We start from the raw sequence: 17,490 nt of genomic DNA on the forward strand, positions 1-17,490 counted from the left end.
CAGACGGTTCAGTAGTAATTTGATGTGTGTCCCAGGGGACATTTGATGGATTAAAGCTAAGCAGCTCCATTTCTAGGCACCACCTGATCTCAGTGCTTGTGCCCCATATAAAAGCAGCTTGATTGCTGATCTCAGCTAGTCTGACAGTCTCTCTCTCCTCTCTCTCTTTCTCTCTCTCCCTCTCTCTCTTTCTCCCCATCCCTCTTGCCTGCTGCATCACAGGAGCTGTCCAGTGCTGAACTAGATCTATATTTTTTTTAACCGAGGGAGTCACAGGACAAAGAATTGGCATCAACTTTTCTTTTTTTGTCTCCCTTGAATTTTTGGGGGTGTTTTTTTTTTTAAGTTGCACGAGGATTACCACTGGCTGCTTGCTTTGTTTGTTAGTTTTTTTTCTTTTCTTTCTTTTTTTTTTGTTTTTTCCTCCTGTGTTGTTGTTGTTGCTGTTGGGGTTTTTTTTTTTCCTGGGGGTTTGCCTGTCTCCTGTTGAAACATGCCACGGTCCTTCCTGGTGAAGAAAATAAAGCTCGATGATTTCTCTTCCTCGGCTGTCGCTGCTTCCCACCACCACCAACACCATCATCTAGACGACACTTACACTTTCGCACGCTCTATCACGGACTCCGTGGCCAGCTTGGGGGTCCGGATTAGTGAAAATGGTGAGTGTGGCTTGAAATCCTTTTAAAGAGACTCTCTCTCGAGGTCTGGTCGGAATCTGCATGCGGGCTTTGACCTCACTCTGCGTTGCTGCTGTCTCCCTTGATCACTTGTGCATGTCCGTGCAGTTATTTGTTCTGGTCGATGAGTCCATGTGCAGATTACACAGCTGCTTTTATCACAAAAAACGGCATGTGTTAATTATGCAGTTAAAACTCTAAACCGCTTCCTAAGACATTTGTTTTTATACAGTGTGGGGGCTGGTGTCACAGCATCCTAGATAATTCCTGCCCTTGTTCCGAGACTTTTTTTTTTAATGGTGCGTTTGGTGATGCTCCTACACAATTCAGGTCAGATAGAAACATTTGACTTGCACAAATGCTACACGACAGTGCTTGGATTCAGAAAGTCTTCTAGTTTTTTTTTTTTGCCTGTGCATCTTTAGCTTTTTGCTTGAGTCTTCCATGGGAAATTCCAGCACTTGGAGGTTTTGGTGTGTGTGTGTGTTTAAGTGGGGGTATTGCATGATGGACTGGGATGTTAAATTTGTCCTTAGCTGTTTCTGCCCTTGAGTAGCTATTCACCCCCACACACATCCTCCCCCCCGTGCCCCCCGTTCTCTCTGTCCTTCCGGGTGTTTGAAACGCACTGGGGGTAGAATTTCATCAATACAAGCCCTTTGAGTCATATGAGACCTGGGCTTGCGTTGATACACAGCACAACTGAGAATGAAGGAGAGGCAAAAAAAAAATCATAAAAAAATGCTTATGGCAGCACCACAGGAGTCATGTGACGCTGCACGTACAGTAAACACGAGGAAATGGCACATAGCTTCACACAGGATTACAGCAAGGGAAGAGAGCAACAATCCCAATGTGCCGCAGTTTTGTGACAATTTTAGAGAAACGGGACAAGACGGATTAAAAAAAAAATGCTTGTATCCCCATTTCATCCAGGCTGTTCGATGAAGAAACAATTTTCAGAGGGACCGTGCTCTGTTGTGCAATTGTCCTTCAAACCTTAGAGACTCTCCCCTGTTCAACCATTTTGTCCACAGATTTGGGATGCCAGCTGTCTGTTTGCTCTTTGTTTTGTTTTTTTAGCATAAGCCAAAATCCAGACATTGCAATACAGCGCAGCCTTGAAAATCCTGAAGATAACCTGTTATACAACCTCAGTAAAGCAGCGTCACAACGCATTCTCAACAAATGACTGCTGTAGATTGATAGAGCTATCACAAATGTAGTTTTGTTACTTGTTTTTTTTGTGTGATGGGGGTAGGGGGGGGCTGTTAGGGGATTTATTTGCATGCCGATTAAATCTCTGATATGGCACTTAAGACAACTAGCAGCTGAAAGAACAAACAGCCAATCGAAAAAGTGCATCTCATCACATTCAGTCTTTTGTGTTCTGTAATAGACCAATGGTGGAACATAACAGAAAATCCCCAAAGCAAGCTGTTTTTACAAGGACAGAACATCGCACTGAAGTTAAAGAGATGCTTGATGCATTTGCTGCCTAGGCAAAAACAGTCCAATATAGTAAACTATTTATGGAACTTGATGTCAAAAATGGTCTGCAAAAAAGATATAAAGATCAGTTTGCATGCCACAGATAATTTTAGGATTTTTGGATGTTAGCCTTCCTCCTTTGCTATTGTTCTGTGAAAGCAACCCTAAGCATGTGAGGCTATTTACAGATAAAACATGACAGACCATTTTCTCAAATTTCTGTTTTTGTGTGATAAATGCTGTCCAAAACATCTAGTATCTAGTAAGATCAAATTGAGTATATCCAGTATTAAAATGAGCTCACTGGATCTTCTATGTTAATAAAATAATGTGCAGAAAGTGGTTTTGTTTTTTTACAAAACACGTGCAAGGAGGAGTTAGAGCAACCTGAGAGCTTAAAGAAGGACAGATAATGTGACGGTAGTTTAGGATGTGTTCTTTGGAGAGATCAAGGCTGAGTTCCGTGTATTGCTCTGGGAAGGAGAGCAGCACATCAGCATTATTGCTGAATAAGTCAAAATTCTGAGCCTAGACTAAACCTTTATTGCCAATGAAAAGTCTCAGCGATAATAAATGAGGAAGTTTAATCAAAATGAAGAGCTTTCTTATTTTACATAAAAAGAACAGCATTTAATATCGCAGCATGAGCTCAAGGGACAGCAACAATAGACAGCAACAATAGGTTCTTTTGTCTGACCTTGTAGGGTATTGATTGACACTTGTTACTCCAACACACATTAAGTGAACACTTGAAATGGAATAAGACTAAAGAAAGAAGCTGGAATTGTGTATAAGAGAAGAACAAATATTGTGAAATAAACTGTATACTGTATATAGTTAAATTCTTCAGTGCAGAAGATGAGATCTGTATTCTCTATAATGAATTTGGACATTTTCAGAATTCAGTTTCAGTTAAACTATAGGTCTTATTCAATCCATTTACATATCAGGTTCTTTGTTTCTTGTGGTATTTATACCATAAGTAATGATTATTAATTATAATAATTATGCTTAATAATAACCTATGCATACAAAGTATTTTAATTAATCATGTTTTGTGGTGGAATACTTTGAATGGAAGTGCATTTTAAACAAAGAGTGGAGTAACAGATATCAGATATTTCTGAAATATTGAAGCTATTATAAATCAGAAGCAGCATGTATTTAGAACTTGTTGGTCCCACATTTCTGTAAGAAATAAATCAAATGTACGCAATATTTAATAGTGGTAATTACCTATTATGCACACGTCTGTGATGGGTGACAATTGCTTAAATGTTTAGAAACTTAATGCAAAAAAAGGGAGGGCAATGCTTTGAAATACTAATATTTTCTTATATTTTCATAAAACTGTTAAAGACAGCAGATGGCAAAAGACATTAAGGTGGAGAGAGAAGGCTATAGTGTGTCAAACTTGCGTATAGGCCTAGGATCACAATGAGAGCCGAAGAGAATAAATACTTCAGTCATCACGTGGCTGTGAATAGGTATGAGCTAGCCAGAAGGCGCCTTTTAACTTTCAATCTCTCTGCATCAGAGTGTGAAATAAAGTGTAAAAGCTGGGTCTGTTAGACTGGCAAAACAGTAGAGAAATTGGCATGTTGAGAATGTTCTTACTTACAAGTACTTCTAACAACACAATGAATTGCCTTTCTGCGACCTGCAAGTGATGCTGTCCTTCTCAGTCAACAATACTGCAATACTGGATTGTGTCTTTCTCTTTCTCTCTCATTTTTTCAGCTTGTTTCTTTCTTAATGTCCTTATCATGCTTGTTGATATAGAGTGATGCCAAATTTACATTTATATTCCATTCCTTCCTGACTGGCTCTCTAGTTTGCTGCCTCCTTTTCTCTCCAGTGGGGAACAGTAACACTGTTTCACAGCCCATGAGCTATTGATCAGTACAAAACTTTGAATTTCATTAAAAATCAGTCAATATTTAATTTCCACTGCTTGCTGTGCCCAGCATTTTGCAGTGCCTTCTTTTCCACAGCCCCTAAAGATTTCCCAATTAATTGCACTGTATGTCATGAAATGTAATCTGTGTTTTTTGTTGTTTTTCTTTACTTAAAAATGTAAAAACTGAAAGATGGTAGGGGGAAATACATTTCTCAAACACAGGGGGAGTATCTCTCACTATAGATATTTTTAGGGGTACAGTATAAACATCTGAGAAAATAAAGAAACAATAAATCTCATCGAGTATGGTGTACCAGTTATAAACTGGTCTTTTGGTATTTATTAATTCTTTCCAAACAAAACTATACTTTATATATAATTCACTAAACTTTCTATATAATATTTATTTTATATTTTATATTTAATAAAAATGAGTGAACAGAACAATCTGAACTGAGATTTTAGGTTACAGAAGTCTATATCCCACTATACTTTCAATTAATTTATTAAAATGCACTAGAATACACTGAGTGCCATTTTGTCCACACATCAACACATACATAATTCTTATGTGAGCACACTGACATATAGATTGTAACATCTGTAGCTTAAATGATTTTTTTCCCTATTTCTTAGTGTTTAGCTGGGAGCATTGCAAGACTTTAAATGTTACGTTTTTTCTTAATATGTCAAGCAAGATAACACTAGTGTTAAGGGCAACGTTTTGGATTTGATTTCCGTGCAGCAAAAAAGCAGTTGCCACATTAACAAATGAATGAAAGAGGTGTTTACTGCTATTTCAAAAAGTGAAGGTCACAGAGTTCCAGCTTGATGAAATTTGCTGCGTTTAGGATAATCACACCTGTAAATCGCTGAACCGAAAGAGGAATATGGCATTAATTAATTATCTTATCCTATGCACAGCAAAAACAGAGAGCTTGATCGGTCTCGCACAGCCCTGAAGCACTTTTATGCAGCATGTTTTGCAGCCCTGGCAGTCCGCTTATCCAAAATCAAAGAGTTTGAAAAAAGGTGTAGATATAGTTCAATATGAGAAACCGGTAAGCTCCTGGCAGATGGAAAATGGATGACCTATTATCACTAAAGGAGCATTTAATGATTAATAATGAGAAGCTTTTCATGTACAACCCTTCCATCAAGTCCACTTGTATTCTATTCTGGATTGTGGGTCTGAAAGCACTTTCATATACAGCACAATCCATGCTTACAAATCCATGCCATACAAAGTTACTTAAAGGAAGCACGTTATTTGAAGCGTTCTTTATTTCCAGTCATGAATTTAAAAATGTATTGCCATACTATGACAGCTTCACCTTCCTGTGGATGGCTAGTCAGTTCAACTGATTCTTTGAGACAGGCTTTATATCTGAGACACTTGCATTGGAGCAGAAGCAATGCCTCACTTACACAGAACTTTGACTTCAAGTGTAACAAACTTCAACTTCTTCATCAGTTATGCATTGAATGACTTGGTCTGGCTTCAGATCTCAATTATCCATGAATGTTGATCTTAAGCCACCTGAAGTTACAGAATCCATGCAATGACTTTTGCTAAGGACTGTAGGTTAACATGTGTTTGGACACTCTGCCAGAAGCAAACTGTGCTAATGGTTTATTCTCTGAAGAACCCACACTATACATCTATAGGTTCAATTGAGTTTATTTTAAAGAAGTGCTCAGTTAAGCAAAATAATATTGTCCTATTAGTCCCAAACATTAGTTTGGTGGCCTCATTAGTGGTCCTTAATATTATTAAGGGCTTCCAGTGAAACAGTAAGCCATTAGAGGAATACTTACACTGATGTGCTTGTCCGATCTGAAAGCTATTTCTCTTCATATAATGAATTTGTTATACACATAGTCAATATTAAAATTAGAAAACTACAAACTTAAAAAAACTCAATGAAGTTTTATTAAAAACTTGATTTGGAGAAATGCAATGCTATATATGCAGTAGCTTTTACACCTCTTTGGACAGGGTGCTCATTGATCATTCTCACAATTCAATTCTTTAGAATGTATTGCAATAAGAAGCATAGCAGGACCTAAGGTATTAACAGATATTGCTTACCACTTCCATCACAGACCATCATTAGGAGGAAACAGTCTCAGTCTCAAATGTACTAATATAATAACCAAATCCAATCTTTGTACCAATACGAAAACCAGCCACATACAGTAAAAAACAAGCAACAAGCATTCAATTCAACAAGCAATCTATGATATTTAATATTATACACCCCTTTGTGAGTAAAATGTTTTCGGGGTGCTTGACAATAAATAAATAAAGCAGGACTTGACAATAAATCAGAAAAATATGATCATGACATAATAATAACAAAATTTGAGGACAGAAACATTTTATAGAAAGCATACAATAGCAAAGCTTTGTCTGCTATGAACATGCCTGATCTTATATAGCCAGATCCTGAAACCTTACAGCCTGGTCTTTTCAAGCAAGCTGACACCTGGTCAATCCTGTAATGGAAGACCTTATAAGGAAACAAGGACACAAGTGGTATTGGTGGACCAGTAGGTGGCACTCTTTACTCCAGACCAAGCTTGCTCAAAACAGTTCTTAGTGTAATTACTTTCTTGGTATGTGTCCATTAAAGATCCCATCCCTTTCAGTGAGACATGTGGTCCCTACGATCCTAAATAAATTTCATCTGAGCTTGCACAAGGAGGGTTATCGAAAAATTCCCCCTTGGTTCAATTTGGTGAAGCAATTTCTCATTCCTCCACCTGGCTGCTGCACATCACCCGTTGGGTGGGATATTTCAGTAGCGGCTGAAATGGGCTCCTTTCTATATGTAAAACACTTTGGGATCCTTTGGTAGATATAAATGCAGGGATTAATCACGATAATATCTGAACGGGTATCTGCACCCTGCTACAGATAGTGCAAAGCAGATTATCACTCTGAGGATGGTGCTCTCCACCTGTTTCAAATAATTTAACATGCAGAAAAGATGCTAGTTACAGAAGAATTGTGGCCTCATGCTGAGAAAATCTAATAAGCTATGGAGAAAGAAATCTATCTAATAGTACACTTAGGAGCTACCAGCGTGATCTGATAATTCGAGACATTTTGTTGTTCAGCACAGTTGTAGTTTATCTAATAGAAGGAAAGTTGTTTTTTTTAAATAAGAGATGGACTGTAATCCATGACTTCTGAAGTCAGAGATGCCTACATGATTGTCTTATGGGCAAGGAGAGTTACGGTCATAAAACTGCCCAATGACGGATGCTCAACGCGATGTCAGTGAAGAGTTGGGAAAATGTATTCTGTTTCCACATTAGCCCCTATCTGCCTTGTTATACAGGTAATTCGTTCTTTGCGTCCAAACCTTTGTGCTGGTGAATATGTGTCTCCAGTCTGCCCCGGGTTCAAAGAGGAGAACCCGCCGCGATGCCGAATGAGCTGTTTTTCTCCGCCCATTAACGGAGGCTGTCCTGTTCTTGTTCCCTAACCAACAGGCTACATCCAGGACTACATCACGCCAGCGGTGTACAAGAGCGAGAAGAAGATGGGGCTCAAGCTGGCGTCGGCCGTGTCGGAGCCCCTGTACACCCAGGTGAGCAGCGGAGGCGAAGAGTACTCGGACCACGACATGGAGCACCCGGACAGCCCCCAGTCCGGCATGACGGCCAGCGGCTTCTTCAGCGGGGAGGCGGAGGCCCTGACGGAGGGCTACACCATGGATGCCTTCTTCATCTCGGACGGGCGCTCCAAGAGGAAGGGCGACGGCGAGGGTCAGGGCGCGACAGGGCCAGGCCTCGGCGGCGGCGGCGGCGGCGGTGGCGGTGGGGGCGGCGGCGGCGGAGGGGGCGGCGGAGGAGGGGGCCACCCCCCGCGCCACACCTGCAACGAGTGCGGCAAGACCTATGCCACCTCCTCCAACCTGAGCCGGCACAAGCAGACCCACCGCAGCCTGGACAGCAAGATGGCGCGCAAGTGCCCCACCTGCGAGAAGGTGTACGTCTCCATGCCCGCCCTGGCCATGCACATCCTCACCCACGACCTCAAGCACAAGTGCGACGTGTGCGGCAAGGCCTTCAGCCGGCCCTGGCTGCTCCAGGGCCACATGCGCTCCCACACAGGGGAGAAGCCTTTCGCCTGCGCCCACTGCGGCAAGGCCTTCGCCGACCGCTCCAACCTGCGGGCCCACATGCAAACCCACTCTGCCTTCAAGCACTACAAATGCAAGCGCTGCAATAAAACCTTTGCCCTCAAGTCCTACCTGAACAAGCACTACGAGTCGGCCTGCTTCAAAGGCTCCCAAGAGGATGACTCCGGCTCGGAGAACTGACGGGAGGGGTGGGACCGAACCCCCTGCCCCCAATCCCCCCCCTCCCCCCTCCGTTTGTTTTTAGAAAGCAATATTTTCACTGAGATTATTTCAAGAACAACTAGTAATAACTACAAAGACAAAAATGTGTATGCTGGATTTTTCGGAAACAGTTGCTACACGCGCGCACACGCACACACACACTCTTGAACACTTACACACCTATTACTTACGAGGCCTGGCATGTGGATTTTTATTTATAATAATACGAATTATAGTAATACTTATAATAGTAATAATATTCCTATTCCTAATATTTTATAGCAAAGGCTGTGGGGAAAAAAAAACAGAAAAAACGAACAAAAAAAAAGGTGACTGCAACTTTTTTTTTCTTTTATAGGAACAAAAAAAATGACCTCTTGTATTTTTATGCTGCTTTTTTTTTCTTTTTGCTAAGGATGCGATTCTTTTGCAACAGCCAACACGAACTTTTTATGAACCGCGAAAAAGACTACGAATTGAACAATGACAGTATTTGCAAAAAAAAAGAAGAAAAACGAAGAAAAAAAATGCCATTTTAGGTTGAAAACTTAAACTTTGTGTGTCACAGTTGAGTATTTAATTCAATGACGATTACTTTTTTTTCTTTATGCCAGTATCATCATTATTTCTAAGTATTATTTTCTGTGCCAATCATTCCCAAAATTGTTTGTTGGATGCAGAACAGCTTTGTAACTGTGGGTACAGATTTGTCTAGGTTTCATTTCTCGGTCTTCCAACACCAAACCAGGGATTGCTTAAGGAGTTTTTGTATCAGAGGTGAATCAAAACATGTTCTTTTCCTCACATATTCCAAATTGTATTTGCAAAGCATATTTCTAAAAGGAAGGGCATCACTGAGTTGCTGCCTACATTTAATTCAATTCATGAATGAAATGTTGCTGTTGTCTGGCCTTTATATAATCAGAAAAAGAAACAAATGATAGCCTGCTATGTGCAAAGCACTTTCCTCAGATTCAGGGCTACAGTAGCCTCATTCTATTCTGCAGTTTGTAAATGTGCACATGGAGAATGAACCATACTCAGCATCTATAAACTGCCCCACCTGCTGAGACTTGTTGTATTTGAAACATTCTTTGGGGATTTAATTCCTTTAAAAAAAGACATTGGTGGTAGCAAATTATAAGACCCTTTGTGAATGTAGCCTGATAATAGGGGCAGAAATGTAATCGTTAGAATTCTGTTCCTTTATGGTTGCTTCAGATATTCACATTTCTGCTTGCTGCTCCTCTGCAAGATGTCAGGCTTTGTTTTGGTTCTCACTAAATTATAAGACTCTGGGGGAAAAAAAAGTCTTAGGGGTTTTTAAGGCCTCTTTGTCATAATACGTGAAAAGGGATGTTTTGTGACGAGACCATGAGTGTGAATACTGTAGATATTCCCCCAAAGGAAGAAGAATAGCTTTCTGAAAAAACAGTAGGGAGGCAATTTAAAAATAAAGATTTACTCGAAGTCTATTTTAACCATAAATTTAGATATGATGTGAGACAGTACTTGAGAGGGTGTGAAGATCCAAGTGGCTGAATGATCTTAAATCTGTATAAAATGCAGATAAAAAGAACATTCTTTAAGCAACTCGTGAGTTTACCTGAATAGGGCTTCGACTTTTCTGTAAGTACGCCATAGTGAATTTGCACTGTTAGTTTGCAGTGACGTCCTGTAACTATGCATTGACTGAGCTTTGCAAGAGGCTTTTTGCTACCTTTTCGAACTTGGCGTTGCGCAGGAAAACCGTATGTTGCGCTGCTGGTCGGCTATTCCAATCAATCGAGCCCACCTGAGGGGCAATGCTAAAGTAATGCACACGTTTCGGCAGCATCCAGTTGGCTGCCTTTGTTCAGATGTTCGGTGAAATCTTCTACTGAAGAGAGCAGATTTAACTGCCTGAAGGCTTAAGAGACTGTCTCGATTTGTGATCCTTCCTGTTGCAACGCCTGCGACGGATTCGTTCATTTTCTTTGAAGCAGTCAACAGCTGTAGATTAATGAAGGAGGTGCTTGTATCGAAGTCTTGCCAGGCAGAAGGTTGACAGGATTGCATATCGAGGCTCCCTGCTGTTTAGAAAGACACAGCTTACAGAGTTTCCGTAAGTGACTAAATGAACGTATGGCTCTTAGCAGGATACGGCGAAGCAATAGCATTAGGGGCATAGCCAACTTCTATGACCCTTTTTAACAAATAAACCAGGTGCATGATACACAGCTTCCACATCAATGAGACCCTCATTGCTCTTCCTTCGGCTGCGTTTGTTAATTTGAACCGGCTTTTCTCTGTGGTTCCGAGGGTGTCTGCCACAGCACACAATGAGCAATCCAAGTTCATAAAAACGCGATCCTCCACTACAATTACCTCAAACAACAAAGGATTTGTAAACCCTCAGTTACAAAGGACTTGTGTTTTTATTTTCTTTTTGTTGCCAAAAGCGCTTGTCACTTTGAATGAACGGCATCTTCTTTATGTAGCATTTTTGTGACTCTAGCTATTTATTGATGGGTTATTTATTTATTTAATTATTTATTAATGTGTTAATAACATGTATTGCCATTGAACAAAATGACCTTGTAAGATGCTGCTGACCTACAAAGAAATTGTTTATATGCATGAGAAACTGTAGACAGCCCTTAGGGCTGCTTTCTTAAAGAGGAACAATGTATAATATTTGAAGTATTTAAAACGAAGCAGAAAAAAAAACAAAAAAGCAATTGTTTTCATGGGCAATAATCTCTTTACAATTACGCAGATCTATTTTCACAAATGTCCTTAATGTTTTCAGGCATTTTCTCCATCTGGAAAATAATAAGAGAGTGGAAAAAAATAAAAACAAAATCCTCCATTTTGTTGAACAGCCTTGTCTTAATTCCCCCAGTAGGTACAGTATGTTAAACTTCAGTAACTGACCACAGCAATCATTTCCTCGCGTTTCTTTACAGCTTTTACAGTAATGTTATGGGCAATAATGACCCCTGCTAGCCACTGAGATTTAATCCCTACGAGGACAACTCTGTACGCTCAACATGATCACAGTATGTACAGCTACTTACTACCAGTGTAGTATCCCATTATGGCTGATTAATTGCATTCTCTGTAGTTCTTTTATTGTTGTTTGGGTCTCGGAAAACTCTGCAACCGATTTCCATTTAAATAACTCTTGGAAAAAAAAAAGCTCTGAAATGCTGAATTTCTGGAGTGAAAAATTGCCACTAAAGACTGCCCCTGTAATCATTTCCCTGCAGGTTTTCCTTCATAAACCGATCTGCAATGCAATATCCCTGGTGGTCACTTGTACATGCTGAGAGAGACTTTTTACTGACAGGCTATTAAGCCTCAGAAACAATAATCAAAGCGCTTTACAAGCAATGGTAGCGATTTATGAGGCCAGTCTCTCAGAGGATTAAGCAGCAAATAATGAGAATTATACAAAAATGTTAAAGCATGTAAAAAAAACCTCTGAAGCACCCAGTGGTGCATACCTGTGTAAAAAAACTTCTGGAGAATTAAAAATTCATACGAACCTGTAGTGTTGGAATTACCAAAGACCTGGGCGGCTGCAGCCACCATTTTACACCTTTAAACAAAACCCTTTATGCAAAATGAAGTATCGATAAATTCTAGATGATAGGAGCATTTAAGTAGGAGTTTAATAGGTATATTTAAATGTCCAATGTGAAGGAGAACGGCGTTAGCGCTCGTTCGCACCGAGACAGACTGCGGGCTGAGAGTTACTGACTCTCAGAGTGACCAGCACGCATCTGTAGAGTCAGTTTTTTAGATGCTGTATGCGTATAAATGACACAATGCGAATAATGGCTTTATATTCGCATAATAGCTGACAGTTATTAGGATTCTTCCATTTCCTTCCCATCTATATTTAACTCCAGCAATCGTTAACGTGATCTCAGCGTGTTGATGAGATACTGGTGCCCGATTCTGCGGTCCAAAATCCTCCAGACTCGGATTAGCGGCTCCCAAATGCTTTTGTGAGTCTCTTTTATTAAAACACCTGTCTCATTTTAATATAGTTCATCAGTGCAGATTTGATCCCTCTGGGAAAAAATGCCAGTAATCTCAAAGAATGCAGTTTGTGTTTCTCAGAAGAAGATACTTATTCGAGCCTTTTGTTAAACGTCTTGCCTAAGACACAAAGCCATAATTTAATCAGCAAAGAAATCTGTATTTTTATAACTAGTTACTCAAGTGTGAGTAATGTGTATGTATATTTCCCACAAGAAATGTAGTATTCACTTCACATTTTCACAAAAACGCCCCTAAAAGAAACTGCCGAGTTTATCCAAAATGTTTTGCTCTAGTAATTATTTTCTGTTTAATATTAACTGGGACTTTCAGGGCCTCCATTTTTAAAGTCCATGTTAAAAATGATACTAGATACACTTTCTTATTACTTTCCTTTGGCACAGTTTGGAACTTTAAATGATGTGATTCCTGTCTCGATGTACATGACAAGTCTCAAATACTTGGATTGCACAAAAGGAGGATATGCAGAAAAGCAAAATCTAATTGTACTCCATAAATACAGGATTTATCCAGTTAAATGATAAAAAAAGAAAGCCAGATTGTTCCTCTTTAAATTTGTAAATATATATATATATCACAGCAATAATTTGAAAATGCATGTACAACTTTGTTGAGTTTCGTTTTTCAGTACAGATAAATACAGGTACCAGTTGCAGTCTGGATGACAAAAATAACAATCAGGGACAAGTCTTGTATTAATTATAGCATCTGTAGCTTTCGACAGCCCACATTAGCAGTATGTCTCTCAGTGTTTCCTGGGAGCTTCGTACATCTTTGTGGGTTTTTTTTTCATTTTGTTTTTGTGCCCAGCAAGACTGTGCAATGAAAGTGCCAAAAATAAGATTTCCATAACAAAAGCACTCAACATATGGTAGGCTGCTTAAGACCTTCCATATGGTTTTCAAGCTATAGATCGAGATTACACCCTCTCTCAGTCCTGCCTGTCATCCTCGCTCTGTTTTGGTGAAAGTGTGAAGAAACTTAAGCCATGATCGCAGACGGTGTTCTTTCTATTTTATTTTCTGTTCATCTACTCTTATTACTATTAACAATAATAATGATGAGAATAAAACCAATAGCACAAGCAAACTGTGGTTAAATGTGCTCTCTGTTCAGTGCTAGGAAGTGCTTTGTCGCTATGAATGAGATTCCTCTGTATTTTAGAATTGCATGTCTCTAATGTTTAAGATTTGATGACACTGAGTTTCATATTTCATTAAAAAAATTGGAGCTAGGATTCTGACTATTCTAGGTACAATCAGTTATTGCTCAAGGCTTTTTAAGTGCTTGTTACTGATATTGAGAGATATACTGTAGATCAAATTCTGTAAGTAAGCAATCTAAAATGTTTGTCATTTGGGCTGCCATTTTATAATGTGTCATTGTATCTCAACTATGTGCCTGTAATCTGAGTTAGTAAACTGCATGCATTTGTAGAATTTGTGATTAGATAATGATGAATTGCACAAGTCAAAATGTCTTCCTTTTCACAGGTTTGAAAAAGAAAGCTGATTATTATATTTTCTTAGCAAGCAGAATTTTAATTGCAGTCCGCTTGAATCAAAAAAATAGTCTGAAAGTACACTTTTTTAAAAAACAAATCACAAATAGCACACAAATTTAGAATAAGCACAAGTAGTCGGGAGGATTATTTGTGTGTTTCGGTTTAGAAATTGGTGCTCTTTTGAATTCACACGGCCACACGTCTGTTTGAGCGTTGAAAGAATCAGGGAGCTGGTATGTCTTCAGTGCAGAGAAAAGTTCCATTGAAGCTTAATTAGCTGTTAATTGATTTGTTTCAGGGGCACAAGGATGTTCAAAGGAAGATGATCATGGCAGGAATAAATGTGGAGGGCTTGCAGCACTTGTACAGTGTGTTATTCTTTATTGCCACTGGTTAAAGAGAGTATTTTCTGCCACATCTTTGCTGGCATGAGGATAGAACTGCATCTGAGAACTAGAGGACAGGTGGTTTTATTAAGAACACCAGAAAATTACAGCCAAGAGGAGACCATTTAGTTTATATATACAGTATATAGCTCGTCTGGGTGCTAGAATTTAATTAGTCTGAATATGTGTCTTTAATGAAGCCACACAACAGTGGCTGGGTAGTTTGCCCCAGACTCTAATAACGCTCTGTGTGAAGAAATGCCTCCTCTTCACAGTTTTACGTACTGTACACTTCCTCTCAGTTTTAACCTGTTTCTCCTGGTTCACTTTTGATTCTGTGGATTTTAAATATTTGAATCAGATCCTTTTTTTGGACTTCTCTAGTCAGGACTATAAAGGTTCAGTCCTTTTTAGCCTGCCAACATAAGAAACTTAATTTAACCCGGCACTATGCTGTATCTCATATGGACTGGACAAGGAGTCTTTGTGACAACAGAAGCTACTTTCAACAGGGTAGGAAATAAGTTTGTTTGTAATATGTTTACCAAACTTGCACACAATATTCTGAATCATGTTATCCCTACAAATACAAAGGGTATCATCACATTTTCTCTGTTCCAAATGTAGAAAAGTTTCCAAGGTGTACATGGCTCTGCCAAATTAAAAGGGCCATACATTACATGGAGTAATGTAGACACAGTAGATAGAGCCATAGCATCTGCTAGCTTTGTTTTGTGTATCATGTAGAGCCTGATGTAGTTGCTTCACCAGAAAGCTGATATGTTCACCTTGACTGCAGAACTGTGTTTGGGAGTGCTTATTTAAAATACAGCAGGTGGAAAAGTTACATATTGGACCCATTGTTTGTGCACTATACACACTTCATTTAGAAGTCGGAGAAATATTTCCATTGTACCCAAGTACTGTAGTTCCATGGTTAAATGTCTCTAATCATAATATAGGATAGACTTTATAGTTTTGAGGTCCTGGGCACCAGCTCTTTATGGGTTTCCTCCAGGTCAATGAATGGATGGCATTATCAGTCCTAAACAGAGCCCCTTGAATTGCAAGCTTGCAGTGTGGTCAGTAAGAGCTGCGTCAGTACTCTCTCTAATGCTTAAGCAGTACTGTTGGTGTAGTAGGACTCACTGCTAAGGACACCTGTATGCTGTTTCTATCCTTCTTGTGCCAGAAGAAGTCATGTAGCAATGTGCAAAGGTGAAGAAGGGGCCATTCCTAATTGGCAAGAGAAAATCAAATGGTAAAAAAACAAGCAACAGTTTTTCTTTTCAACAGGAAGTCTTGTGGTTTTCCACCAAGTGCTTTTACAAATTACATCAGCAGTAGTTTTTCACCTTAGGTGAGGTGAAACTCTACAAGAGGTTTTAAGAGAAATGTACACTTGCTGGGAATTTTCTGCCTGGATTTCAAAGCACCAGATCTCATACTGACAGGGGCAGAGTCAGCAGATTATGATTGGAAGTGAAACTTCTGGTGTTAATTAGGCCTTCTTCAGTCACCAGCTGAGGCTGTAGGATCTATGCTGAGAAAGGCTTCTTTATCTCATTGCGGAACGAAAAAAGTCTTTTTGCATTGCCTGCCATTCACTGAGCTACACTTTGGGGAAGATACTTGTTAATTACGATGGTTCTGCAATGCACTGGCCAGTTAAAGACATGAAAGGGTAGAAAACTGTATAACCCATTGGCAAATGTCCCCTGGAGATTTTATTTACTACTTGTGTTACAGCTCTAACAATCTCATTAAGGGCGACATGTAGCAGGCAGGACACGCTGACTATAGCAGTGATCCCCGAATGGTGCTGTTTGCCAGAAAGATATATAAAACTTGGCTTGGGTCTTCCTGTCTGCATGTTGGCAGGACGACAGTGTGTCAGAAATGCTAAGATCTCTGTGATGGAACCCACCACTACAGCAAGGAGTCAGGGCTGGGGGCAAGAGCTCTAAAAGACAAAGAGCACAGGATTGTGAACCACAACCACAGAAGCAGCTGTGGGGGCCTGTGATGCTCTTTATGTCTGACATTTCATTGTGTGCCACAGGTGTGCTTGGTCTTGGGCTTTAGGTTTCCAAATGTGAACCAGTTTGAAGGTGCTCAAACATTCATACGTGGAGTCACGTGTGTGAAACGCCTGTAGTCAAACTAGCAGGGAGGTTCTCACTGAGAACACAAGCATTTTGTTAACTGGTATAGCCTACATAAGATTCACACTTAAATTGTTCTCCCAATGTGTTTAATGTGCATACTAATGCAATGTAATTAACAGAGTCCATTTGATAAATCCAATCAAGCAATGATGGTGCAAGGGGACAACAGTCAAGTTACCTCCATGTCAGAATTGTGGCATTTTCAGAAAACCCTGATGAGAGCACATCAGAAAAAGAACTGCTCTCTGCCTATACTGGTAGGTAGACCAGTCAAAATGATGAGTAAATGCTGTTATTATTATTTTTTAAATCATTGTGAATCGCAGCTATAATACCTTAAAACTAAAAAATAAACCAAAACTTAGAAGCAGCTCAGGAATGATTCTCTGAAAGAGCTGAATGAAATAATTCAGCGGGACAATAGAGCCTCTTGATTGTGTTTTCGAAAACAAATTCCATTCGCACCACAAGAGAAGAAAGGTGCAGCAGATGAAAAACGAACGCTCCTATGATAGGGTGTCACGATTTTGCTTAACAAACTCGAACCTCATTGCTGAACTCGAAGGCCTAGAGCAATCCCCTCTTTGTCTGGGAAAATTAACTTTGCCCAAATAAAAGATAACGTCTCGACCATTAAAAGACCTGAAGCACATTTGAGCTAATGAGATGTGTGAGGCGTCTTTGAAGCTGTGCATTGTGATGTTTCGGAGTGCCTCGCTGATAACTGCACAATATCCTCTGAACAAAGGCTTGTACCATGGTAATGGCTTTTTAATTAATAATCATCGTCAGAATTGTGCTAAAAAATAATACAACCAACACCAATAAAAAAAGACAAAGCGTAGCATTATTTTCTTGTGGGAGAGACAGTGTAAGTAAGATGCACAGTATAGCAGCTGCAGCATCTGTTCAGATGCTATTAAGACCATCCTGATCATTTAATTTTAATGGAACATTGA

At 39.6% G+C, this 17,490-nt stretch overlaps 1 protein-coding gene across 1 annotated transcript; it reads left to right on the top strand.

Annotated features, from left to right (window-relative positions):
* Positions 1 to 493: 493 nt before the first annotated feature.
* scrt2 (scratch family zinc finger 2) lies at positions 494 to 8,402 on the top strand. Its single transcript, XM_088937432.1, has 2 exons — positions 494 to 659; positions 7,570 to 8,402. Exons 1-2 carry the CDS (start codon positions 494 to 496, stop codon positions 8,400 to 8,402), a joined length of 999 nt encoding a protein of 332 aa, XP_088793558.1.
* Positions 8,403 to 17,490: the final 9,088 nt, after the last annotated feature.

Source organism: Atractosteus spatula, chromosome 19 (genome assembly GCF_055471065.1).
Source record: "Atractosteus spatula isolate fAtrSpa1 chromosome 19, fAtrSpa1.hap1, whole genome shotgun sequence".
Lineage (NCBI taxonomy): Eukaryota > Metazoa > Chordata > Actinopteri > Semionotiformes > Lepisosteidae > Atractosteus > Atractosteus spatula.

Excerpts from the sequence above, each read along its gene's own strand:
- scrt2 (XM_088937432.1), top strand. The coding sequence starts at position 494 with ATGCCACGGTCCTTCCTGGTGAAGAAAATAAAGCTCGATGATTTCTCT. Across the intron at positions 660-7,569 it reads GGTCCGGATTAGTGAAAATG|GCTACATCCAGGACTACATC; the intron begins GTGAGTGTGGCT and ends CCTAACCAACAG.